This window comes from Carcharodon carcharias, chromosome 3 (genome assembly GCF_017639515.1).
Source record: "Carcharodon carcharias isolate sCarCar2 chromosome 3, sCarCar2.pri, whole genome shotgun sequence".
NCBI lineage: Eukaryota > Metazoa > Chordata > Chondrichthyes > Lamniformes > Lamnidae > Carcharodon > Carcharodon carcharias.
The window spans coordinates 81,504,893-81,530,897 of NC_054469.1; the positions used below are offsets into that span (position 1 = coordinate 81,504,893).

Consider the following 26,005-nt stretch of genomic DNA (forward strand, 5'->3'; position numbering starts at 1 on the left):
CTGATTTTAGTATCACCAATTGACAATAAGCACTATAATTGAATTGAAGTATATGCACTGCATACTATGTGAATCATATTTTTAGATAATTTTAAATAATAGTGATCTTGGGATCAGACACAGTGGGGCTAGAGCTATGTCTTTTTTTGATCTTTCCATGGTCCAGGTCCGTAAGACAAATGCTTAGAACTCAATTCCGAAGTGGGATGTTCCTCAGTGACAGAAGTTGAGGAAATTATGAAGTTTTTGAAGTGTCTGAACTGTTGCACAAATTACTGTGAAGAGGCCGATGCCAAAAACAGTTTTGCTGTCTGCTCTGTTGTTATGGACCTACCTAAGTGTAGTTTTTAATTATTAAAGAATAAATGCAGATGAGGTATCCCAATGTCCCGATGCTTTAAATTTAATACTACTTTGGATTAGGAATAGACTATCGATGGAGGCATTGGCTTTGTAGAGTCTTGTACCTTTTTGTTTTGTTTAAACATACAGTAAGCAATATGTTGCATTCAATACCAAATTCACCAGAGCCAAAAATACTCTGCTTTTCTCAGTATTTTATTTTTTTGCTGATCTTAATTTCATTTAGCTCTTAATTAGTGTTGTGATTGCTGCCTACTCCCAAGATAAGCTTCCGACCTCTTATTCATGGCATCTCTAGGTCCGTCTTTTCCACTTCTGTAACATTGCTGGACTTTGCTACTGTCTCATTTCATCCCCTGCTGAAACCCTTATCCACGCTTTTGTTCCCTCTAGACTTGACTTTGCCAACGCACTCCTGACTGGTCTCCCATATTCTACCCTTCGTAAACTTGAGGTCACTCAAAACTCTGCCTGTTTTTTAACTCGCAACAAGTCCCGTTTTCCCCCATCACCCAGGTGGCTTGCTGAGTGACATTGGCTCCGGGTCAAGAAACGTCTTGATTTTAAATTCTCAATCTTGTTTTCAAATCCCTATATGGCCTTGTCCCACCCTATCTCTGAATTCTAACCCCCCAGCATTCCAAAACAGCTGCACTGCTCTAATTCTGGCCTCTTGTGTATCATAATTGCTCCATTGTTGGTGGCTGGGTCTCAAGCTTTGGAATTCCCTCCATACACCACTCGGCCACTCTACCTCACTTTCCTCCTATAAGTCACTTAAAATCTACCCCTTTGCCCAAGCTTTTGGTTGTCTGACCTAATATCTTTTTGTGGCTGAGTATCATACTTGTTTTATAATGCTCCTGTGAAGTGCCTTGGAATGTTTTATTATGTTAAAAGCACTATATAAACATAGGTTTTGTACTATTTAAATTGTTGCATTTTGAATTCAGTCTTCTACATGTATGGATTTGTTTCTATTCTGCAGACTTATTCATATCCCAGCCCTCCTGCTGTGGCGTTACCACAAGTGCAAATGGGTTATCCACATCCTGCATATAATTATCAGGTGAAGTTTCACAGAATACTGTTTGACTTCATTTTTGTTTAGCTTAAATATAAATGACATTTAGTGCACGAGTTTCCAATAATATCAACCTTAAACAAGAAGCCAAAGGCATATTTAAAAACAATACCAATTTGATACAAATTGGTTTATTGGAAGATTTACTCAGTTCAGACCATGGTTAGCACTTGATTTGCTTGGGAAAGTGGAAAGCTGGATATAGTGATTTTTGTTTTTCTCTAAGGTTTAATCGCAGTTATTAGGAATGTGAGCAGATTTGCTATATGTTTGTTATACTAACCAAATTTTAAATTCCAGTTAGACCAGTTATGTAGTGATGGAATTAGTTTATGTTGTGTAGCTAAATTACAGATTCTACTGAGAATATGAACAAAGCTAAAACAGAATTACCTGGGAAAACTCAGCAGGTCTGGCAGCATCAGCGGAGAAGAAAAGGTTCTGTTGAAGGGTCATGAGGACTCGAAATATCAACTCTTTTCTTCTCCGCGATGCTGCCAGACCTGCTGAGTTTTTCCAGGTAATTCTGTTTTTGTTTTGGATTTCCAGGATTAATAAAAAGAAACTACCTTCATTACAGACAGTTAAAATTCTAGGTTTACAATACAATATATATGTTTATTCCACAGGAGGCCACTTAACTTTTTCTGTCTGACCTTTTGGAACAATTCAAATGTTAACTTCCCTGTCCTGTTCCTCCTTCATAACTTTGAATCTTTCACTGCTTCAAATAATTATTACATTTTCACCAATCTTGTGTTTGGACCCTGATTCTCTGTTTGTTCATATTTTTCAGAAAATTTCCAAAATGTATTGCCTTCAGTTTCTCATACAAAATTGCATCTATCGGTCTTCCCATCTTGCTAACGTGTATCTTCCTGGTGCTCAAACACCGTTCACATTTTCAAAACCTCTGCTTTAGTGTCACAAATTTTGAAGAAGTGTTCCTCAAACCAGTGTTTTGTATTTTGACCATCACAATGACTGTAATTACTACCATTGTTGTGTACTTGTATTCTTTGAACAATTTTTTTTTGTATTTAAAAGAATTATTTCACAGCTGTCATAAATGCATGGCACCAAACCAGCTGGACACACTCATTTGTATAAGCAACTGATGAGGATCCATTGAGACTGTCGTGGCATGTTTACAAGAGTTACATTCTTTCTATTCCTAATTATATCCCCCTTTCCTACCGCCCCCCCCCCCACTCCCTTCACCTCAATAATTTGGGCAATCCACATAGTGTGGGGGATCTCATTAAAGAGCAAGATCCTACCAGAACCTTAGGGTGAGAGCGATCTGTAGAATAACTGGTTATTAGTACATTAGGCTGTTCACCAATATTTTGGAAAATTATGGAGTATTGATCCTGACTGCATATAGAAAGCTGACACCTAGGAAAGTAAGTAACTTTCAATTTTTTGCTTTTGTGATAATTACAGGCAGCAACACAATGGTCACCAGGAGGTCAGTGGAGATGGATGATGCCTCAGGTGATGGTAACTGCTAAGTCAGTTCAATTTTAATAAAGACACACTTGTTTACTTTAGGAAGGTAGCATAATTCAGCTTCCTTTCTGTATGTCTAGCTTATAGTAGAAAATAATTGGCTTAGTTACTGACAATTGGAATCTAGTTAAAAACAAGGATTATCCAGTACACATTTGTTAATTTATGAATGATATGTATTTCATTTTTTACTAGTAAGTTAGTTCAGGTTGTTTAGTGGTCCCCAATATTACAATCTTGACTTCATTTCTAAAGTTATTGGTTGTGTGGCGTCCTGAATTATGAAAACCTGCATGGTTGCTAGTTCTTTGTGCATGAATTCATACAAAAAGGTAAAATATAAATAAACTGATTGCAATTATAATATTCCTCAATTCCAAATGAAGAAAGTGTGTTTTATAACTCTAGATTGTGGTATGCTGCACCTTTTTTAGGTGCTGAAATTTAGTTACATTTGTGCAGCACAGTTGCTAAGTGACAAGAAAACATTTTTCCCGTACCAAATGTTGCATTAATATTTGGTTGCAAAGTCTATCAATGGGAAATCTGCTTGATTGTTGTGGAGAAGGGATGCTAGTTTGAGCATACGTTTGAGAACTGTAAGGCTATGAACGTTCTATCCAAAGCTGATACCTTTCCAGCTATTTAGTATAGAAAACAAGTTGGATTCAAAATTGTTGTGTTGCCTCCTGCCAAGTTTTGGATCATGTGATCTGTTTTTTTTTCTTTCTTGGGCTGCCTGGAAATTTCTCAGATGAAATTTAAAATAAAATCTTGGGTTTCACATTATGCAGAAGTTCCTATTTAATTTTCATTAGCAGCAAGGAAAAATGAGTACCTGAGTTGCAGTTTTGTTTTCTCTTCCATGTTCGTGTCCAGTGTTGGACATGGCAAAGGTGATAACCCGAGTAGCTTAACTTGGAAGTGGGGAATGTTTTCTTATATTAGTTGTGAATAGCCTAAATTTAGATGATTTAAATAGCCATTTGGAAGTACAGAACTTGAGTATTGTTGAGAAGAGACATGTTGAAGTTTTTTGCCTTGCACTCATCAAGACTCTGCATGAATACCAATATAAGGGGAAAACAACAATTTATCTTGCATTTGAAGAGAGTAGTTGATTGGTTGGCAAGTGGCCTCTGGTGGAAGTGTTGCCATGGAGAATGCACCAGTGATGGTGACTGACAATTAACTGCCAAGCATTGTTTGAAATTTAAACCAGGCAGCTTGATCCTGATTGGTCAAGACATTGCCCTGAGGAGTAAGTTAGCAAATGGCTGTCACTTATTTTTAGTTGAAACAGGTGCAGTGTGTTTACATGTTCTTTCTGTCTGCAAAAAAAAGGGCCCTGTGATTTAATAGATGTAGCTTCCAGTACATGCAAATGTGCCACATTGCAAGCCCGACTGACTATCTTAAATTGGTTGTCAGTGTGATTCTTAGCACACTGATGATTATTTGGCAAATGTTGCCCAATCGTGCAATCACATTTAATGCTGGACACTATTTTCAGTTTTGCAAGCATGGACTGGTTGGGTAGGGTCTGTACCATGCCCATTGTGAACAGCGGCTGGGACATGCTGTTTGATACGATTTGCCAGTCTTTGGGATGTACAGCTATATACCCAGCATCACACTGGCACTGAAATTCATATATCAATTTATTTACTTGTGTGATAGGCAGAACACCTTTTAGCATTGTGGCATATTTGTGTGTACTGGAAGCTACATATAATTGATATACAAGGCAGTGTTCTTTACAGACAAACAGAACATTACACCTGTTTCAGCTAAACAAAATAAAGTACAGCCATTCGCTAACTTATTGGTCATGGCATTGCTCTGAGGAATTGGTTAGGCTGCCTGGTTTAAATTTCAAACAGTGCTTGGCAGTTAACTGTCATTCACCATCATTGGTGCATTCTCCATGGCAACACTGTCTTCACATACAGTACAGATTGTTGTTTTCCCCTTATATTGGTATCCTTGCCAAGTGTCCTGATGAGTGCAAGATGAAAAGCTTTGACAAGCCTCTTTTTTTTCAGTAATACTTAAGGTGATTTAGCTGAACTTAACTCAACAACTCTACTTTTTCCATTCTTTGCACTGAAGCATTCTTACAATATAAAGAACTAAAGTTTATTCTTAATTTTTCCCCCGTAATTAGCCTACCACTGGGACATACGTGAACTCCCCATATCCTGAAATGATTAACCCAGGAACTGTGTTTGTGCAGAGGGAATGTGATGCACAACAAACTCCATCTTCTCCTCTAGATACTGTGGAAAAGGTAATCAACTAATTTACAAAGATTTTCAAAACTTTGTCCTTTCCTGTATAAAAATAATGCCAAAATTATATGCGGAAAGTTGATGACTAATGTAAAATCGTGTCGATGTTGGGGGGGTGTGAGAATGAAGGAGGTATCCTCTCTCTCTAAATTTCCACACTATCTTTGTCTCTTGATTCACCACCACACTGGCCTGAATTTTCAATTCCTTTCCTTCTATAAATCACAATCACCTTATATATCCCTCACAAGGGAAAGCTAATTTTCTGCACTGCAGTGATTTTAGGTTTGATTTCAAGTAAATATACCATTTTTAATTTCTTCTAGTAATTTATTAGTGGCCCCACTATGATGTTTGAAACCTGTTTATCAGTTCACCCAAATTTTTTTCCCCAGCTCTGCAGCCTGTGGGTTATGTCAATTCCTGCATTTTTTTTTTAAGTTTGTCCTTGGGATGTGGGTGACATCGGCAAAGCTGGTGGCCTTGAAGGCTTGCAGTCTTTGTGGTGATGGTGGTACTGTGCTAGTGATAAGTAGGGAATTCCAGCATTACGATTCAATGAATAAATAACATGTGATATACATTCAAGCCATGATTGTACATAATTTGGAACAGATAATGCCTAGGTTATTACTGCTTTTGATCTACCTAGTGGTAGAAGTTGTGGAAGGTAGGCACTGTTGAATTACGCTCGGCAAGTTGCTATAATATATCCTTTTTTCCATTTGGTTTCAAGATGTGGGTCGCACTGAGATGGAATTTATTACCCATTCCTGGTTATCCAAAGAAACTAATGATGGACCTTCTGGAAGCAATCTAGTCATTGTAGTGCCGGTGCTCCCACATCATTGTTGGGAAGCATATTCCAGTATATTGACTTAATGACAATGAAGCAAGTCAGGACGGTGAAGAACTTGGAGAAAGTAGTTTTCACACCACATTGCTGTTCCTGGCCCTTATCTGGAGATGGATATGCTGCCAAGTTGTTGCAACGCATCCTTTAGATTTTTTTTATTGATTCATGGAATATGGGTATCGTTAGCCAGACCAGATCCTTACCGATCCTTAATCACCCTTGAGAAGGTGGTGTTGGAGCTGGTTGTAGTTTTACACATTGCAACCCTAGCACGCCAATTGTGCAGAGAATGGATACTGAGTTCAGTAGCACTGTTACCAGTCAATTAAATTACACTGAACTGGACAGTCAAGTTTCTCATGTGTTATAGCTGCCCACACCCTGTGGAGTATTTTATCATACTCCTGCCTTGAGTCATGTCGATAGTGTTAAAAATTTGAAGGATCAGGTGATGAGCCACTCCTGTGATGAGCCACTCCTCAAAAGGCATCCAGCTTTTCCCCTACTTGTAGCCATGGTTTTAATGTGGTTTCTCTGGAACAGCTTCTGATTCAAAATGTTTATGATAGGGAAGTTGATAATGGTGGTTTCATTGAAGGCCCAGGAGAGAGTGCTTGGGTTTCCCTTGTACAAGATGGTCCTTACCTGGTATGTGCAGTGCAAATAATATCTCCACTTATCTCAAATCTGGATACTATCCAGGTCCTATTGTAGGTTGACATCAGCTGCTTTATTCCTGGACTTGTGAATGAAGCTTAACGCCAAAATCATCACTAAACAATTGCACTCCTGGCTTTGAGGGAGTACAGATCATTGAAACAGTTGAATATGGTTGAGCCAAGGATGTTTCCCTGAACAACATTCTTTGCAACAGATATTACTTTGGCCTCTGTTGCCTTCAGTTTTGCTAGGATGGTGCTATGCTAAGCACTATCTTGACATCAAGGATAGCTACTCTCTTGTAGCATTCAACTGTTGTGACCACATGTACATGATGGTTGTGAATAGCTGTCATGTGATGGCATTATTGACTCCTTCCATCAGTGCTGATTGGGAGGAGATTGCTGGGGCTCTTGCAGATAGGACATACCTGGGCAATCTTTTACATTGCTGGGTAGATGCCAGTATCATTGTACTTAAACAGATAGGATGAGGTGTGACTAATTTTGATGCTTATGATTTAAGCACCACATCCAGAGAATTATTAGGGGCCGTTGCAGTGTCAGTACCTTAACTGCTTGTTAATATCACAGAAACATAGACTTATACCATAGGAGGCCATTCAGCTCATTGTCTGTGCTGGTTAAAGAGAAGCTATCCAGTCTAAACCCACCTTCCAATTTGGTCTGTAGCCCCATAGGTTACAATACCATGTGTCATTGAGTTAATTGAATTGGCTGGAGCATGAAAATGGGGATCTTGAGAGGAGGCCAAACTATGATCATCCATTTGGCATTTCTGGCTGAAGAAACTTGCAAACTTTTCAGCCTTGCCTTTTCAGTCACATGCTGGGCTCCATGATGGCCGAGGATGGTTTTTTTCATGGAGGTGCCCCCTCCTCTTGGTTGCTTAGTTGCTTACCACCAGGTCTGCCAAGTTTGGCATTGATTGTTGGTTTCTGAACTCCTTAACTCTGTCAGTGCCCTTCTCCTTTTAGTTTTTAGATTGCAGGCAGCCTTCTGCAGTAATTTCACCGGGGTAGCATCTCACTTTCAGCTATGCCTAGTGCTATTCCTGTCATGCTATTTTACACATTAATTTAACTAAGGTTGGTCATTTTGGCTTAATGGGGTACAGACATATGCCAGGTTGTGATGAAATAGGGTTGTGGCTTATGGCTACCCAGTTTGGATTTCCAGGTCTGCTTTTAGTCTGTCACAGAACAGATGGTGGAAGTGTCCTCCCCATGAATGTGAGACTTGAGTTTTGCAAGGTCTATTGCAGTGGTCACTTCTCACTAGAGATGGATGGACATGTCTGCATTGGTTAGTTGGTGAGGGTGTGTAGATTTCTTATGTTGGTCCTGTCACCACTTGTTAAAGGGCCTTGTCTGCCACCTTTGTCCTTGAGAGCTTGACCAGTGATGGCATAACCGAGCCACTGTGTTGTGGACTTTGATGTTCAGGGTATATTCTGTGTAAGTGCTTCTCTCGGCTTCCTCCAACTGATGTTTAAGATGGAGGAATATTGATTCATCATTGAGGGGATATGATAGGTGACATCCAGCAGAATTTTTCCTTAAATTTAACCTGCATGGGATATAACCACAGACCACATGACCCAATGTTGGCTCCCAGGACCACTCTTAAACTCTGGTGGGTCTGTCTTGTTGGTGTGAAAAGACATATCTGGAAATGGTAATGGACATGTATAGGATATTCGCAAATATTATTTTGCAAGTATGACTACATTCAATTCATGGTTGACTACTCTATTTGACAGTTTTCCAAGTTGGGGCATCTATCCCCACATATGAGAGGAGCATCTTGCATGATTTTCTGGACTGAGATTGCACTTGAGGTATGGTAGCCTACTGGTAATGGCACTGGACTAGCAATCTGGAGGTTGAAACTTCAATACTGTGAAACTGGGCATGGCCTGAAAATGGGCATAGGTATCAAAATGTGTATTAAACCTGTGCATGTTGCTTTGAATGTAGGCAGTACCTAAACACTGCTGAGTGGCTGCATGCCTTAGCAGGGAGCTCACGTTTGTGTGGTGTTAACACCACTTAAAGCTAGCCTGTACTGAAAGCCAAATTTCATGGTCCAAATGTCAGGGAAAGTGGACAAATTAAATTCAGTAAATCTGGTAATTTATTGATTACCTCCAAAACAATAATCTTGAAAATTTTCAGATTCTAAAACACAACTGACTCCCTAATATCTTGCAGGGAAAGGTACCTGTCACTTCTAACTAGAGTTCAGTCCAACACTAAGGTTGACTCTCATGATCCTTTGAAGTGTCCTAGCAAGGCACCTAGTTGCAAAGATGCACATAATGTTCAAAAATGTGATCTTTTAGTTAGTACATACTACACCCATAATGCTCATTGTGGAGGGGTTGAATTTTGAAACCAATTGCCATGCAAACAGATTGCACATTTCTAGATGGCATTGAGCTTCTTGAGTAATGCTGGGGCAGCAAGCATTCAGGTGAGGAGCCAGTAAGTCCAGCATGTTCCTGATGAACCTTATAAATTGAGAGATTTTGAGCAGTTAGAAAGTGACCCAGTCATTGCAATGTATTTGATGTCTACCCTGCTCTTGGAGCCACATTTTTGACATGGCTGGCCATGTCGAACTTCTGATCACAGGTGATCCCAAGATGTTGATTGTGGGGTTTTTGCCATCATGATTCCATGGAAGGCCAGGAGTAGCATTTGAGATGGTTATTGCATAGTATTTATGTGGTGCAAATGCTGGCTGTCACTTGTCAACCCAAGCCTGGATGTTGCCTTAGGTTAATATGGGCTGCTTAATTATTTGAGGAGTTGTGAAAAAATAAGAGATGACCCACTTCTCCCCTTAGTGATGGAATAAATGTCATCAGTGAAGCTGTTGATGTTCAGCCAAAGATGCTGCCTGGAGGACCTTGTGCAGCAGTGTCCGGGGCGGTTATGATTTGCCTCTGACTGCCATATCAATTTTTATAATGGGTATAACTTTGGCAGCAAGGGTGTTTTCCTTTTAAGCCTCATTGACTTCAATTTTTCTAGGGCTTCTGGTACCTGCTATATATTCAAATGCTGTCTTGATGTCATGCGCAGCTACTCCTCCCTCAACTCTGGTATTCACTCTTGTGCCAATATCTGGTTCATGGCTATGATGAAGTCTGAAACTGACGCTCTAGTAGAATTTGGGCTCGCTGTCGACGAATAGGTGCTACTGATAACACTATTTAGAACTTTCATTACTGATGACTAAGAGGAGCCTGATTAAGGTACAGAGGAATATTTGGATGGGCTAGATTAACCTTGTTTTTTTATGAATAGTCATGGTTGTGCAATTTTGCACATTGTCAGGAGGTATCGATGCTGTTGCTGTACTGGAACAACTGAACTGGGGTCAGAAAAGTGGGGAGAAGTAGGGGACAGCTAATTCTGACAGGTCGACACTGCTAAAGCTGAAATGCTGTTGGGGCTGTAAGAAAGTGGAGTTTTGGTCTCTTGATAAATATATACCAAGGAATCTGACAAATCTCATAATTTCCTCTAACTCTCTTAATATTATCTCCCAGTGTAGGTCCGAGAATGAGTGATGTTTGACTTGGCTTCTGAACTATATTAGATTTAACTTGGATAGAAATGAATTTACTTTATTTAACCTTTGGCTAGGTTGTTCTCAAGCTGCTGAATGAATAAACTTTGTTGACATATCTTGAAAAAAGAAACCAGACCACAAGTGATGCATCAACAGCATATACTTCTAAGTTGGGTACATGCTTATAGACATATATAAGAATAAGCAGTTGAGCAGAGATCATTAATGGGTGATTACTTAACAATGAAGCATAGGTTGCACAAACAGTCCAGTGTATCACTGTAAATCAGCAATAGATGCCAAACATTAAACAATAGCATTCCACCACAGATCAGAGCTTGAGGTTATCAATTCATGAAATTACTTAAAGTAATTGTGATATCTGACAAGTTAATGGCTTTGAATAACCAGTTAACTGAATAGATCAAGCCTGTCCATAATTCACAATGTGCGGAGTTTACATGGCCTCATGAGTGGCATGGTTACATCAACCTCCTCTTCCCTGGGTTGTGGGTGTGGCTTTTGGAGCATTGAATCGGTGACTCCCATTTTGGCAGTGGGGTTATTGTTCCCTGTAAATTGATCTTTTACTCCTTGTTCTAATATTTTGGACCTGTAATTGCATTGTTCTGAATCTGGTATGTAAATGTTCTTGAAGAACAAAGCGAATGTAGTTGAACTAAGGGAGACACTAAAGTGTAATCCAGAAAAGACAAAGGGAAATAGAAGACTAATTAGCCTGAGAGGTGCAGAATCATCTTTTATGTAATTTTAAAAGCAGAATTCCCTAACCAATTAGAATGAAATTGGTGCCAGCACCCCCTACTCAGCCCACCCTGGCCAATCAAGTAGTTTTAAGTGTAGAGTCCTGGGGTTTTCATTGAGTTGCTAGAACATAGGTTTTCCTTCAGCAAAATAAAATGCATTTGACTTTCAGACCCCCTCCTCCTCCCCGCCCCACCTCCACCACCTTGCAGTTCAGTTTTATCCAACATAAGTAGGAAGAGGTAACATCTTTTTTTTTACTCCTGTGTTCTCACACTAGTGTAAATTGGTGATAATATAAGCAATTATGTTCCTAGTGCAATTAACCTAGAGATTTTGTGGCTTTAATTCATTTATGGCAGACTATTTGGGAAGCTCCATGGCCAAAAGCCTGATTCATGATTTGAACTAACTCAGAACCTTGTTAGCTAAAGCCTTTTCCGGCATTCATTTCAACAACTGAACTTCATTTTATGTGACCAGCTTTCAAGCTGAAGCTCCATTTTAGTCACATATTGGGATGAATCCTTCATGAACCTTGCAAGCCTACTCCGGCAGTTTACATGACATTGTTTTCATAACAAAAACAGAATTACCTGGAAAAATTCAGTAGGTCTGGCAGCATCGGCGGAGAAGAACAAAGTTGACGTTTCGAGTCCTCATGACCCTTCAACACAACTGAGTAAGATTAGGAGAGGGGTGAAATATAAGCTGGTTTAAGGTGGCGGGGGATGTGGGGGAGAGAGGTTGGGGGTGGTGGTGGTGGTTGTAGGGACAAGCAAGCATTGATAGGAGCAGATAAACAAAAGATGTCACTGACAAAAGAACAAAGAGGTGTTGAAGGTGGTGATATTATCTAAAAGAATGTGCTAATTAAGAATGGATGGCAGGACACACAAGGTACAGCTCTAGTAGGGGCGGGGTGAAATAAGACTAACAGAGCATAAAAGGTATAGATTTAAAAATAATGGAAATAGGTGGGAAAAGAAAAATCTATATAAATTATTGGAAAAAACAAAAGGGAGGAAGAAGAAACGGAAAGGGGGTGGGGATGGAGGAGGGAGTTCAAGATTAAAGTTGTTGAATTCAATATTCAGTCCGGAAGGCTGTAAAGTGCCTAGTCGGAAGATGAGGTGCTGTTCCTCCAGTTTGTGTTGAGCTTCACTGGAACAATGCAGCAAGCCAAGGACAGACATGTGGGCAAGAGAGTAGGGTGGAGTGTTAAAATGGCAAGCGACAGGGAGGTTTGGGTCATTCTTGCGGACAAACTGCTGGTGTTCTGCAAAGCGGTCGCCCAGTTTGCGTTTGGTCTCTCCAATATAGAGGAGACCGCAATGGGAGCAACGAATGCAATAGACTAAGTTGGGGGAAATGTAATTGAAATGCTGCTTCACTTGAAAGGAGTGTTTGGGCCCTTGGACAGTGAGGAGAGAGGAAGTGAAGGGGCAGGTGTTGCATCTTTTGCGTATGCATGGGGAGGTACCGTAGGTGGGGGTTGAGGAGTAGGGAGTGATGGAGGAGTAGACCAGGGTGTCCGGGAAGGAACGATCCCTACGGAATGCCGCCGGGGGATGAAGGGAAGATGTGTTTGGTGGTGGCATCATGCTGGAGTTGGTGGAAATGGCGGAGGATGATCCTTTGAATGCGGAGACTGGTGGGGTGATAAGTGAGGAAAAGGGGGACCCTGACATGTTTCTGGGAGGGAGGAGAAGGCATGAGGGCAGATGCGCGGGATATGGGCTGTACACGGTTGAGGGCCCAGTCAACGACCGTGGGTGGAAAACCTCGGTTAAGGAAGAAGGAGGATGACATGTCAGAGGAACTGTTTTTGAAGGTAGCATCATCAGAACAGATGCGACGGAGGTGAAGGAACTGAGAGAATAGGATGGAGTCCTTACAGGAAGCGGGGTGTGAGGAGCTGTAGTTGAGGTAGCTGTGGGAGTCGGTAAGCTTGTAATGGATATTGGTGGACAGTCTATCACCAGAGATTGAGACAGAGAGGTCAAGGAAGGGGAGGGAAGTGTCAGAGATGGACCATGTGAAAATGATGGAGGGGTGGAGATTAGAAGCAAAATTAATAAATGTTTCCAGGTCTCGACGAGTGCATGAAGCAGCACTGAAGTAATCATCAATGTACCAGAGAAAGAGTTGTGGGAGGGGGCCTGAGTAGGACTGGAACAAGGAATGTTCCACATACCCCATAAAGAGACAGGCATAGTTGGGGCCCTTCCCTTCCTTGACTTCTCTGTCTCAATTTCTAGTGATAGACTGTCCACCAATATCCATTACAAACCTACCGACTCCCACAGCTACCTCAACTACAGCTCCTCACACCCCACTTCCTGTAAGGACTCCATCCATTCTCTCAGTTCCTTTGCCTCCGTCGCATCTGTTCTGATGATGCTACCTTCAAAAACAATTCCTCTGACATGTCCTCCTTCCTTAACCGAGGTTTTCCACCCACGGTCGTTGACAGGGCCCTCAACCGTGTCCGGCCCCTCTCCCGCGCATCCGCCCTCACACCTCCTCCTCCCTCCCAGAAACATGATAGGGTCCCCCTTGTCCTCACTTATCAGCTCAGCAGCCTCCGCATTCAAAGGATCATCCTCTGCCATCTCCAGCCTGATGCCACCACCAAACACATCTTCCCTTCACCCCCCCCCCCCCCCCCCCGGAAGCATTCCGTAGGGATCGTTCCCTCCGGGACACCCTGGTCCACTCCTCCATCACCCCCTACTCCTCAACCCCCACCTACGGTACCTCCCCATGCATACGCAAAAGATGCAACTCCTGCCCCTTCACTTCCTCTCTCCTCACCGTCCAAGGGTCCAAACACTCCTTTCAAGTGAAGCAGCATTTCACTTACATTTCCCCCAACTTAGTCTACTGCATTCGTTGCTCCCAATGCGGTCTCCTCTACGTTGGAGAGACCAAACGCAAACTGGCGACCGCTTTGCAGAACACCAGCAGTCTGTCCGCAAGAATGACCCAAACCTCCCTGTTGCTTGCCATTTTAACACTCCACCCTACTCTCTTGCCCACATGTCTGTCCTTGGCTTGCTGCATTGTTCCAGTGAAGCCCAATGCAAACTGGAGGAACAGCACCTCATCTTCTGACTAGGCACTTTACAGCCTTCCGGACTGAATATTGAATTCAAAAACTTTAGATCTTGAACTCCCTCCTCCATCCCCACCCCCTTTCCGTTTCTTCCCCCTTTTTGTTTTTCCCAATAATTTATATAGATTTTTCTTTTCCCACCTATTTCCATTATTTTTAAATCTATACTTTTTTGCTCTGTTAGTCTTATTTCACCCCACCCCCACTAGAGCTGTACCTTGTGTGTCCTGCCATCCATTCTTAATTAGCACATTCTTTTAGATAATATCACCACCTTCAACACCCCTTTGTTCTTTTGTCTGTGACATCTTTTGATTAACTGCTCCTATCACTGCTTGCTTGTCCCTACAACCACCACCCCACTTCTCTCCCCCATCCCCCCCACCTTAAACCAGCTTATATTTCACCCCTCTCCTAATTTTACACAGTTGTGTTGAAGGGTCATGAGGACTCGAAATGTCAACTTTGTTCTTCTCCACCGATGCTGCCAGACCTGCTGAGCTTTTCCAGGTAATTCTGTTTTTGTTTTGGATTTCCAGCATCCGCAATTTTTTGTTTTTATCCTTGTTTTTAATAACTGTTGCTGTATGCAGTACACTCATTTGCTGCTTAAATGTTACTTGAGGTGAACCACTTTGGTTGGACTGACATTTGTGTGGACCTTGAGTGGAGATCACTTCACTCTATTTTTGGTGAACACACTTAGAAGCACTGCAGTCTTATCTCTGCATTTGTGTGTTGTGTACAAAGTGTTGAGTGTGGGATTGATGGAGCCCCCTTTTATTAGTTACCTGATTATCCACCACCTTTCTTGATTGGATATGATTTGCTGTGATCTGTTGATTGGGAGTCCACTTATCTCTAGTGCCATTAGTGTCGAGCATGCACGTAGCCCTGTTTTGTAACTCAGCTTGGTTGATTTCCTTATGATGTGTCTGGCGACCACCTATTTTAATTTGTTTTCAGTTCACTCTAACCTCCATTTCAAAATGCTTGGGACCAAGTCATTTCTGGATTTTAGAATTTTCTGAATGATGTTAGAATGCCTAACTATAAGTCTAAGAACTGGAAAAGACCATGAATATAAATACTCATCTGATAAAACATTATAAAGCAGTAATAAAAATTGCTTTCCTTATACAAATACAGGAACTTGTGTGGCCAAAATCTTATGGAGGCAATGAGGGTCTCGCAAGCTGGTCAGCGCCCTGTGTTGCTGCTCTTGGGAAGGCATTTGACAGGCTGGGTGGGGGGGGGGTCTTCTCCTGAGATCCTTGATCTCCAGGGTGAGCTGACAGCTGTGTTGAATGGCAGCGCCACCGGGGAGTTAGTGATGCTGCCAGTACAATATCCAGCTGAGGCTTTGGATGGTTGCTGAATTCCAGGCTACTGGTGGTGGTAGGGTGAGGGGGCGCACGTGATCAGCAACAAAGGCAAGGGGGTGTTCTCAGTGGGTCTTCCCTTCCTGATGCTGGGTCCCAGAATCAGGCATTTGCGCTCCTTTTGACTGAGGGAACCCCTAGAAGTCAGCAAGCAACTCCACACAATTTGCTTGTGGTGCTCCCTGCGTTGTGAGCCTTCTGGGTTAATTATGGTGGTGGCAGGAACAGACTCCAGACTCTTAAGTGAGCATTAATTGGCCACGTAGCCTCGATTGGTAGCAGGGCAGGATGGCCATCCACAGGCCTCCCTGCCACTGACTTGATCGGGATTGGGAGGAGAAGACGGTGGGGTCCCCACCTCCCACCTGATTAAATGTTCTCTCCTTCCCTGCTACCAAAGTTGTCGCAGGGGAGAGCAGAACATTCCAGCCAGGTTTTCGTTCCCAGGATGTTATGGTACAATGATTCTGATTACATTATTATTTAAGTTTTCATCCAGTTTGAAAGGGAGAAGAGTGGATCTAAGACTAATATCTTAAACCTAAATAGGTCAACTGTGGGGATGAAAGCTGAGCTAGCTGAAGTGAACTGGGAAACTAGGCAAAGGGATAGATCAATAGAGAAGCAGTGGCAAATATTTAAGGGGATATTTCAGAGTATTCGGAATAAGTACATTCTCACTTTTAAAGAGAAAATCTAAGGGGAGGATACAGCATCTGTGGTTAGCTAAAGATGTTAAGGAAAGCAACAAACTTAAGGAAAAAGCATACAACTTCACAAAGATGAGTGGCAGGACAGATGATTGGACAGAATATAAAGAATGGCAGAGAATGGCTTAAAGTTAATCAGGACACAGAAATTAGAGTATGAGAGACAGCTAGCTGGAAACGTAAAAATAGATAGCAAGAGTTTCTACATGTATTTTAAAAAGGAAAAGAGTACGTAAAGTGAGTGTTGTTCCTCTCGAGAGTGACAATGGGGAGTTAATGGATAATAAGGAAATGGCAGAAGAAATGAACAAATCATCATTTGCTTCTGTGTTCACTATAGAGGATACAAAAAACATCCCAGCAATAGCTGCAAACCAGGAGGTGAACGGGAGAAAAGAACTTGGTGAAATTGAAATCACTAGGGAAACGGTACTGAGCAAATTGATGGAGCTGTGGGCTGGCAAGCCTCTGGGTCCCAATGGGCTACATCCTAGGGTCTTAAAAGAGGTGGCTAATAAGGTAGTCGATGCGCTGGTGTTAATTTTCCAAAATTCACTAGATTCTGGAAGGGTTCCATCAGATTGGAAAGCAGCAAATTTAACCCATCCCTTCAAGAAGGGAGGGAGGCAGAAGACCGGAAACTATAGGCCAGTTGGCTTGACATCTGTTGTGCGGAGGCTATTAGAATCAGTAAGGAGGTTATAGCTGGGCACTTAGAACTCAAGGCAATCAGGAAGAGTCAGCATGGTTTTATGAAAGGGAAATCATGTTTAACCAATTTATTGGAGCGTTTTTAAGGAGTAATGTGAGCAGTGGATAAAGGGGAGCCTGTAGACATAATGTACTTGGATTTCCAGAAGGTGCCACATCAAAGATTATTATGGAAAATAAAAGTGCATGGTGTCGAGGGTAAGATATTAGCATGGATAGAAAATTGGTTGGCAGAAAGCAGAGAGCAGGCGTAAATAGGTCTCTTTCAGATTGGCAGGGTGTGACGAGTGGAGTCCCACAGCGGTCTGTACTAGGGCCTCAATTTGTTTACGATTTAAATCAAAGACTTAGATGAGCGGAGTGAAGACATGGTAGCTAAGTTTGCAGATGATACACAGATAGGTAGGAAAGAGGATATGAGGTTGCAGATGGATATAGATAGGTTGAGTGAGTGGGCAAAGATCTGGCAAATGGAGTTTAATGTGGGAAAATGTGGAGTTGTTCACTTTGGCAGGAAGAAAAAAAAAGCAGAATGTTACTAAAATGGAGAAGGTCTGCATAATTCTGAGGTGCAGAGGAATCTAGGTGTTCTAGTACATGAGTCATAAAAAGTATGCAGGTACAGCAAATAATTAAGAAAGCTAATGGAATGCAATCCTTATGAGAGAGATTGAACATAAAAGTAAGGATGTTATGCTTCAGTTATACAGGGCATTGGGGAGACCGCATCTCAAATACTGTGGTAGTTTTGGTCTCATTTGAGGAAGGATGTAAATGCATTGGAGGTGGTTCAAAGGAGGTTTGCTAGATTGATACCTGGAATGAGTGGGTTGTCTTATGAGGAAAGGTTGGACAGACTGGGCTTGTTTCCATTGGAGTTTAGAAGAGTGAGGGGTGATTTGATTGAAGTATACAAGATCCTGAACAGCCTTGACAAGGCTGGTGTCGAAAGGATGTTTCCTCTTATGGGTGAGTCCAGAACCAGGGATACTGTTCTAAAATTAGGGGTCGCCCTTTTGGGACAGACATGAGAATTTTTTTTGAGGGTTATGCGACTTTGGAATTATTTATCTCAGGAGGTGGTGGAGGTGTGGTCATTGGATATTTTTAAGGTAGATAGATTCTTGTTAGGCAAGAGAATCAGAACCTATTGGGGTTAGATGGGAATGTGGAAATCAAAACACAAAATGATCAGCCACGATCTTATTGAATGGCGGAGCAAGCTTGAGGAGCCGAATGGTCTACACCTGTTCTTATTTCTTATGATGACGTTGGAGCACTTGGGCCTGCGCAAAAGCTTTCTGGACAACTGGTGTTTCTGAACAGTAGATTTCTGGACTGGAGAGGTTATAGTGTATACCTTTTTTAAAATATACATCTTCTAGACTGCTGATCCAGCCACCTCCATCCCATGTCACGATTTTAGCATGTCAGAACTGTTTTAACATTCACTGTATTCCCTGCCAACGCGATATGGCCATGCAAGGTGGCTACTGATACCTGTCTGCGAGTGCGCACTGGTCCATGCATATGAAGAAATCCAACTGTGTGCACACCAGTTTACCCAGCACAACACCAACTTACTTTGCTTTTTAACAGTTATTGCAATATGCTCTTAGTTTGCGGATTTCCATGGACCCCACACGTCACTTAGTTGGCAGGTAGCCCGCAATATCACTCGGCTTCAGGAAGAGAAGCAGAGAGACGGACCTGCAGGAGTTACTCAGCAGGGAGAGAGGAGCTTCTGAGTCCAGGAGCACTCTTGAGTTTGAAAAACAAGTGAGCAGTGATGTCACAGGAAAGCCATAAGGTGAGTAATTGCTTTTAGGGAGGGTGTATAAAAAGCTGGAAATTGGAAAAATGTAAAGTTTTAAATAATGGTTAAATAGCTAAAGTGTCTTTAAATATTTTGAGTTTATCACAGTTGTAAGGTTTATTAAGTTAAGGTAAAGTAAAGTTAACAAAAGTGCAGTAAAGTTGAGGCATGGCAGGGCAGTTTCAGTTGCATGAAATATATGTCCTGTAGCATGTGGGAAGTCATGGATGCTACCAGTGATCTAGACAACCACATGTGCAGGAAGTGTCAACAGCTGTTGAAACTTGATCTGGAGTTTTTGAGCTCGAGTGGTGGCTGGAGTCACTCATTCGCGAGGCTGAGATCTATGTGGATAACAGGTTCAGAGGCATGGTCACACTGCAGGTTAGGAGCATGCAGATAGAGAGGGAATGGGTGACTGCCAGGCAGTTCAAGAGAGCCAGGCAATGCAGGAGTCCCGTGAGGTCCTGCTCACTAATCGGTTATCTGTTTTGGATGCTGATGTGCACTCAGAGCCAAGTTCGTGACACCACGGTCAGCTCAGAGGAAGAAGAGGGAAAGAACAGTAATGATAGGGGATTCTTAATTAGGAGAACAGGGTAGGCATTGCTGTGGCTGTAGACATGACTCTAGGGTGGTATGCTGCCTCCCTGGTGCTGGTGTCAAGAGTTTATGAAACGGCTACAGGACATTCTTCTAGAGGAAGGTGAATAGCTAGGTGTCGTGATCCACTTCGGTACCAGAGATTTTGGTAGATAGTGGGATGAAGGCCTGAAACTAGATTTCAGGAAGCTAAAAAGGAGATTGAAAAGCAGGACCTCTAGGATTACTTCCAGTCCCATGTGCTAGTGAGCATAGAGATAGGAGAATTGAGCGATTTGAATGAGTAGCCGAAGAACTGGTGTAGTGAGTCAGGCATCAGATTTCTGAGGCATTTGGCCTAGTTCTCAGGAGGGTTTAAATGAGTTTGGCAGGAGGATGGGAATCTGAGAGGGAGCTCAAATTCAATGGAAGTAAAACTGGTAAAAGGAAATCGAAAAGTAGAAAGCAAAAATAGAAGACTGAGGAAGCATAGACAAGTATCAAAGAGGATCAGAATCAAGAATGAAGTTTAAAACAGAATTAAAGGCACTCTATCTGAATGCACGTAGCATTCACAAAAAGGTTGATGATTCGAATGCACAAATTGAGGTAAATGGGTATGATTTGATTGTTATTGGGGAAAAATGGCTACACAGTGATCAAAATTGGAAACTGAATATCCAAGACATTTAGGAGGGATAGGCAGAAAATAAAAGCAGGTGGGGTAGAACTCTTAAGGGGACGAAATCAGTACATTGGTAAGAGTGGATCTTAGATCGAAGGATTAAGATATGCAATCAAGTTTAGGTGGAGCTAAGTAACAGCAAGGGACAGCAAACATTGGTGGGAGTTGTATAGGCCACAAAACTGTAGTGGTAATGTTGGGCACAGTATAAATCAGGAAATTAGAGGTGCATGTAGCAAGGGTAATACAATAATCATGCGGGACTGCAATTTACACACAGACTGGGTTAACCAAATTAACACTAATGCTGCTGTGGAGGATTAGTTCCTGGAGTGTGTATGAGATGGGTTTCTGGAGTAGTATGTTGAGAAGCCAACTAGGGATTGGGCTATTTTGAATATAGTGTTGTGCAATGAGAAAGGGCTAATTAATCTTGGTGTAAAGGAGCTTTTGGGAAATAGTGACCATAATATGATGGAATTTTGTGGTAAGTTTGAATGTGATATAGGTCATTCTGAAGCTAAGGTCTTAATTCTGAAGAAAGGAAATTATGACGATATGAAGGACAAGTTGGCTATGGTGGATTGGGAAAATGCACTGAAAGATTTCATGGTAGATGAGCAATGGCCAGTATTTAAAGAAATACTATGTGGTTTGCAGCAGACATACGTTCCTCTAAGGCACAGACACTCAAAGGGTAAGGTAAATCAACCATGGTTAATGGAAGAAGTCTAAGATTGCATTAGATCAGATCAAAGGAAGTGGTTTCTAAGGATGCCAGAGAAAGTGTCAAGCCTGAGGATTGAGAGCAATTTAGAGCCCAGCAAAGGAGGACCAAGAAACTGATTAAGAAAGTGAAAAGAAAATATGAATGCCAACTAACAAGGAACGCAGATTGTAAAAGCTGCTTTAGGCATGTACAAAGGAAAGGATTAGCTATGACAAATGTGGGCCCATTACAGGTGGGAACAGGAGAATTGGCGGAGAAACTAAAGAGTTAATTTGCGCCTGTCTATGGAAGAAGACGCAGACAATCTCCCAAAAATTCTTGGCGATCAAGGGACTTGTGAAACTGAGGAACTAAAAAATTAGACAGTACCCAAAAAATTAACTGGGTTGAAGATTGATAAATCCCCTTGACCAGATGAGCTTCATCCTAGAGTGTTAAAGGAGGTACCTAGAGAGATAGTGGATGCATTAGTGGTTATCTTTCAAAATTCTATAGATTCTGGAAAGGTTCCTGTGGACTAGAAATTGGCTCTGCTATTTCAGGAGGCAGAAAGAGGGCGAATGGAGAATTACAGACCTGTTAATTTGATGTCCGCTGTAGGGAAAATGTTAGAAACTATTACAAAGGATGTGATAACTGAACGTGTAGAAAAGAATAGTAAAATTGGGCAGAGTCAGTGTGATTTATGAAAGGGAAATCCTGTTTGACAAACTTGGGAGTTTTTTGAGGATGTTACTTGTAGCATAAATAAAGGAGCACCAATGGATGTTGTGTATTTGGATTTTCAAAAGGTTTTTGCTGAGGTCCCACATAGGAAGTTAGTAAATAAATATACTAGTATGGATTGAGAATTGGTTAGCAGGCAGAAAGCAGAGTAGGAATAAACAGATCATTCTCAGGATGGTAGGCTATTACTAGTGGGATGTCGCAAGGATCCAAGTTAGGTCCACAGCTGTTCACAATCTATATAAATGATTTGGATGTGGGGACAAATTGTAATATTTTCAAACTTGCTGATGACACCAAACTGAGTGGAAATGTAAGTAGAGGATGCAGGGGAGCTTCAAGAGGACTTGGACAGGCTAAGTGAACGGGCGAGAACATGGTAGATGGAATATAATGTGAATAAGTGTGAAGTTATTCACTTTGGTAGAAAAGACAGGAAGGCAGAGTATTTCTTAAATGAAAAGAGATTGGAAAGCATTGATGTCTAAAAGGACCGGGGTGTCCTTGTTCGTGAGTCACTAAAAGCTAGCGTGCAGGTGCAATTAAGAAGGCAAATGGCATGTTGGCCTTCATCACAAGGGGATTTGAGTACAGGCGTAAAGTTGTATAGAGCCTTGGTGAGACCTCACCTGGAGGATTATGCACGGATTTGATACCCTTATCTAAGGACGGTTATACTTGTAGAAGGAGTGCAACGGAGGTTCACTAGATTAATGCCTGGGATGGTGGGGTTGTCTTATGAGGAGAGATTGAGGTCTGTATTCCCTAGAGTTTCAAAGAATGAGGCGTGACCTCATTGAAACTTAGAAAATTCTTAAGGGGCATGACAGGTTGGATGTAGATAAGATGTTTCCCCTGGCTGATGAGTTTAAAACCAGGAGACATAACCTCATGATAAGGGGTAAACCATTTAAGACTGAGGTGAGGAGGAATTTCTTCACTCAGACTGGTGATTCTTTGGAATTCTCTACCCCAGAGGGCTGTGGAGCTCAATCATTGAGCAAGTTCAAGACAAAAATTGATGGATTTCTGGAGGCTAATGACATTAGAGAGTGTGGGAAAGTGGCATTGAGGTAGATGATCAACCATGGTCTAATCAAATGGTAGAGCAGGCTCAATGGGTTGAATGGGCTACTCCTGTTCCTAATATGTAGCTCACTTTAGTGATTTCTGTCGTCTTGTCATTTACGAGCACTGTGAACACGTGTTGCTAGATATTCAGTGATCTGAAAAGTTTCAGTCAAGACAGGAAAGAAAACGGCTGTAATGTTGTACTGAGCTCACTAATTCAAGTGGGTTTAGCGAAGAGTCCTGCCTTAAAACATCTGCATATTCTGTCAAGTTCTCAAATTTCTTCAGTTTAAGAAAGATCAATGAATTAATAAGATGCAGAACAAAATATGATTTTGCAAAGTACCAGCAGCCACTTTATTTTGATGCATGGTACATAGCCCTTGAAAGTAAGTAAGCTGGGTTCATGTTGCACATTGCCCCCTGCTGCATATTCCCATGGCAACTGCGCGTGCACGGCATTGGCAGCAAAAGTGGCCTTTAACATTATGCAAGTGCTGCAAGTAAGGATGAAAAAGTTAGTAAGGGAGCATTTAAACAAATTTGGCAAGGGTAGAGGAACCAGGAAGAATTATCAGAGGAATACCAAGGTGCACATACTGGGGGAGTAAGAGTAAGGGAGAAAATAAAATCTAAATCAAGGTTAATGTGCATGTATGTGAATGCATGGAGTGTGGTTAGTAAGAATGGTGAGTTATAGGCACAGATTGACATGTGAAAATATGATGTGGATATTTCAGACCTGTCTCAAATAAGTGCAGGATTAGTTGTTAAATATTTCTGGACATAAGGTGTTCAGGAAAGATAGGAAAGGAAGAAAAGGAGGAGGGGTGGTGGCATTGGTTATGGAGGGCATTTCAGTGCTGGAGAGAGACTGCCCCAGAGGGGTCAAAGACACAATCTATTTGGCTAGAGCTAAGGAACAAAAAAGGCACAATTTCATTGCTCAGTGTAGTATATAAGCCACATTCTAGTGACAAGGATATAGAGAAACAAATTTGCAAAGAAATTAGAGGTGTAAAAATTTACAAAGGAGTTATAATGGGGGACTTTACTATCCCAGTTTATATTTGGAAAATTAGTTGTGTAAAGGGCAGAGAGGGACAAGAGTTCCAAGATAGTGTTTATGAAAATTTTCTACATCAGTAGGTTTCCAGTCCAGCAAGGGGAGTCATTGCTGGATCTGGTTCTTAGGAATAAGATGCGCCAGGTAGGTCAAATATCAGTAGGAGAACATTTAGGGACAGTGATCATCATATAATAAGGTTTAGGTTGGCTATGGAAAAAGACAGAGCAATCTAGAGTAGGAATAATTAACTGATGGAAAGCAAACTTCAAAGGGGTCAGAATGGATCTGGGCCAAAATAAATTGAGATGAATGGTTGGCAGCAAAAACAGTAGTTGAACAATAGGCTACCTTCAAAGAAGAGAGTTTGGGCATGGTCAACGTTTATTCCTTAGAGGAAGATAGGGTAAACGTATCCAGAGCTCCGTGAATGACAAAAGAGATAGGGATTAAGATGAAGATGTCAAGAAATCTGAACTTATTGTCGTGTGGAGGCCGAGGATTATGATACCAACAGGCAGAGAGTTTCAGCGCATGTGTGGTGTGCAGCATGTCTAGCCTCATATGCTCTGTTCTGAGTTGTTGCTCCTCCAGCAATTAAAGGGCTCTGCCATCCTGACAGCAATGCGCCTGCCTGAAGGAAAGAAAAAGAAATGGTGTGACAACCAGGCCAAGGACCCAACTGACCATAATAAGAGAGGAGTGCCGGGCACGGAAAAGTCCCAAAAGAAGAGTCCTAGTTGGAGAAGAGACAAATTGAGGCTCCAGTTAGAGAGAGGAGCAGAGGGAGGCTCCAAGCCGAAAAAGAGCTGTGGTTGACAGACTCTGAGCGCTCAAGAGAACCCCTGAAGATCGAAGAAGGCAGAAGAAGGTTGGCGATTCCATGCTACAGGCCTTTGGGGTAACGGTAACCCTCTGAATAAGTAGTATTCTGCTTGGCACAGCAGAAGAGTTGAAGTTGTGCTTGGTGAAGTGCAGACTTGAATCCAGAGAAATGGAGCCTCAGGAGGCTGGATTGAAACGCTGTGAGGTGAGTCAACAGGGTTGGAATGACTTTTGGAGAGAATTCCAAGGAAAGATATGTAAAAATGAAGACTGGAATCCCTCGTGAGAGAGACAGCATTTCAGTGCAATCTGTTGACTCAAGTGTTTACTGACATGCGTGGGTTGTTGAGTAATCCTTGGAATCCATCTTGGTCACACCTGTCATTTATTGTGCAATGTGGTGTGTTCAACCACGTTTGCCTGTAAATTCACACGTATCTCATATTAACTCTGAATTTGATGACAGAAAATGTAAATTGTTTTATCTTTGACCTTGTATAGTAAAGTTTTTGTTCAAAGCCTTTGGAAGTTTGTGGCTTTATTCTCTTCGCAAGTGTCTTGAATCTCAAACTTTGTCTACTTTAAACGAAAAATTACTGGTCCCTAATCAGATTGTACCAAACATTTGGGGATCTGGTTCAGGATCATCATAAAGAAGAAAAAGTATGCTGTGACAAATGAGGTGGATAATACCAGGCTGAAAATAGATGGTGCTGAGGGGAAGTGAAGAAGCAAAGAGAAAGTATGAAAAAAGATTGGCAGTTAACATAAAAGATAATCTTCAGAAATATAGTTTTTTCAGAAATATAAATAATGAAAAGATTAGGGACCAGAAAGGGGTACAGAATTTCATGATCAGAAATTGAACTGGATTAGCTATGTAGATACTGTGACCTCTTATAGCCAGAGGCTTGGAGTTCTACAGTGAGTAATTCACCTCCTGACTTCCCAGAGCCTGCCAACTATATGCATGGTACAAATCAGGACTGTGATTGAATACTCTGCATTTGCCTGGATGAGTGCAGCTTCACCAACTCTCAAGAAGTTTGACACCATCCAGGACAAAGCAACCCACTTGATAAGCACCCCATCCACCACCTTCAACATTCATTCCGTCCACCACCGATGCAGAGTGGCAGCAGTGTGTACCATCTGCAAGGTGCACTTTTGCAACTCGCCAAGGCTCCTTAGACAGCACTTTCCAAAGCTGCAACCTCTACCATCTAGAAGGACAAGTGCAACAAATGCATGGGACCACCGCCACCTGCTATTTCCACTTCAAGCCACACCATCCTGACTTGGATTTATGTCATTGTTCCTTGATTGTCACTGGGTCAAAATCCTGGAATTCCCTTCCCAACATCACTGTGTGTGTACCTGCACCACATGGACTATAATAGTTCAAGAACATGGCTTACCACCACCTCAAGAGCAATTAGGGATGGGCTAT

The 26,005-nt window shown here is 41.8% G+C and overlaps 1 protein-coding gene across 1 annotated transcript in view; it reads left to right on the forward strand.

The window, feature by feature from the left end:
• Window positions 1–26,005, forward strand: part of dazl (deleted in azoospermia-like) — a 198,076-nt gene that overhangs the window by 130,823 nt on the left and 41,248 nt on the right. The window contains exons 8-10 of the mRNA XM_041183964.1: window positions 1,352–1,432; window positions 2,894–2,944; window positions 5,127–5,249. Coding sequence (XP_041039898.1) covers window positions 1,352–1,432; window positions 2,894–2,944; window positions 5,127–5,249 — 255 coding nt within the window. The remainder of the gene's footprint in view (window positions 1–1,351; window positions 1,433–2,893; window positions 2,945–5,126; window positions 5,250–26,005) is intronic.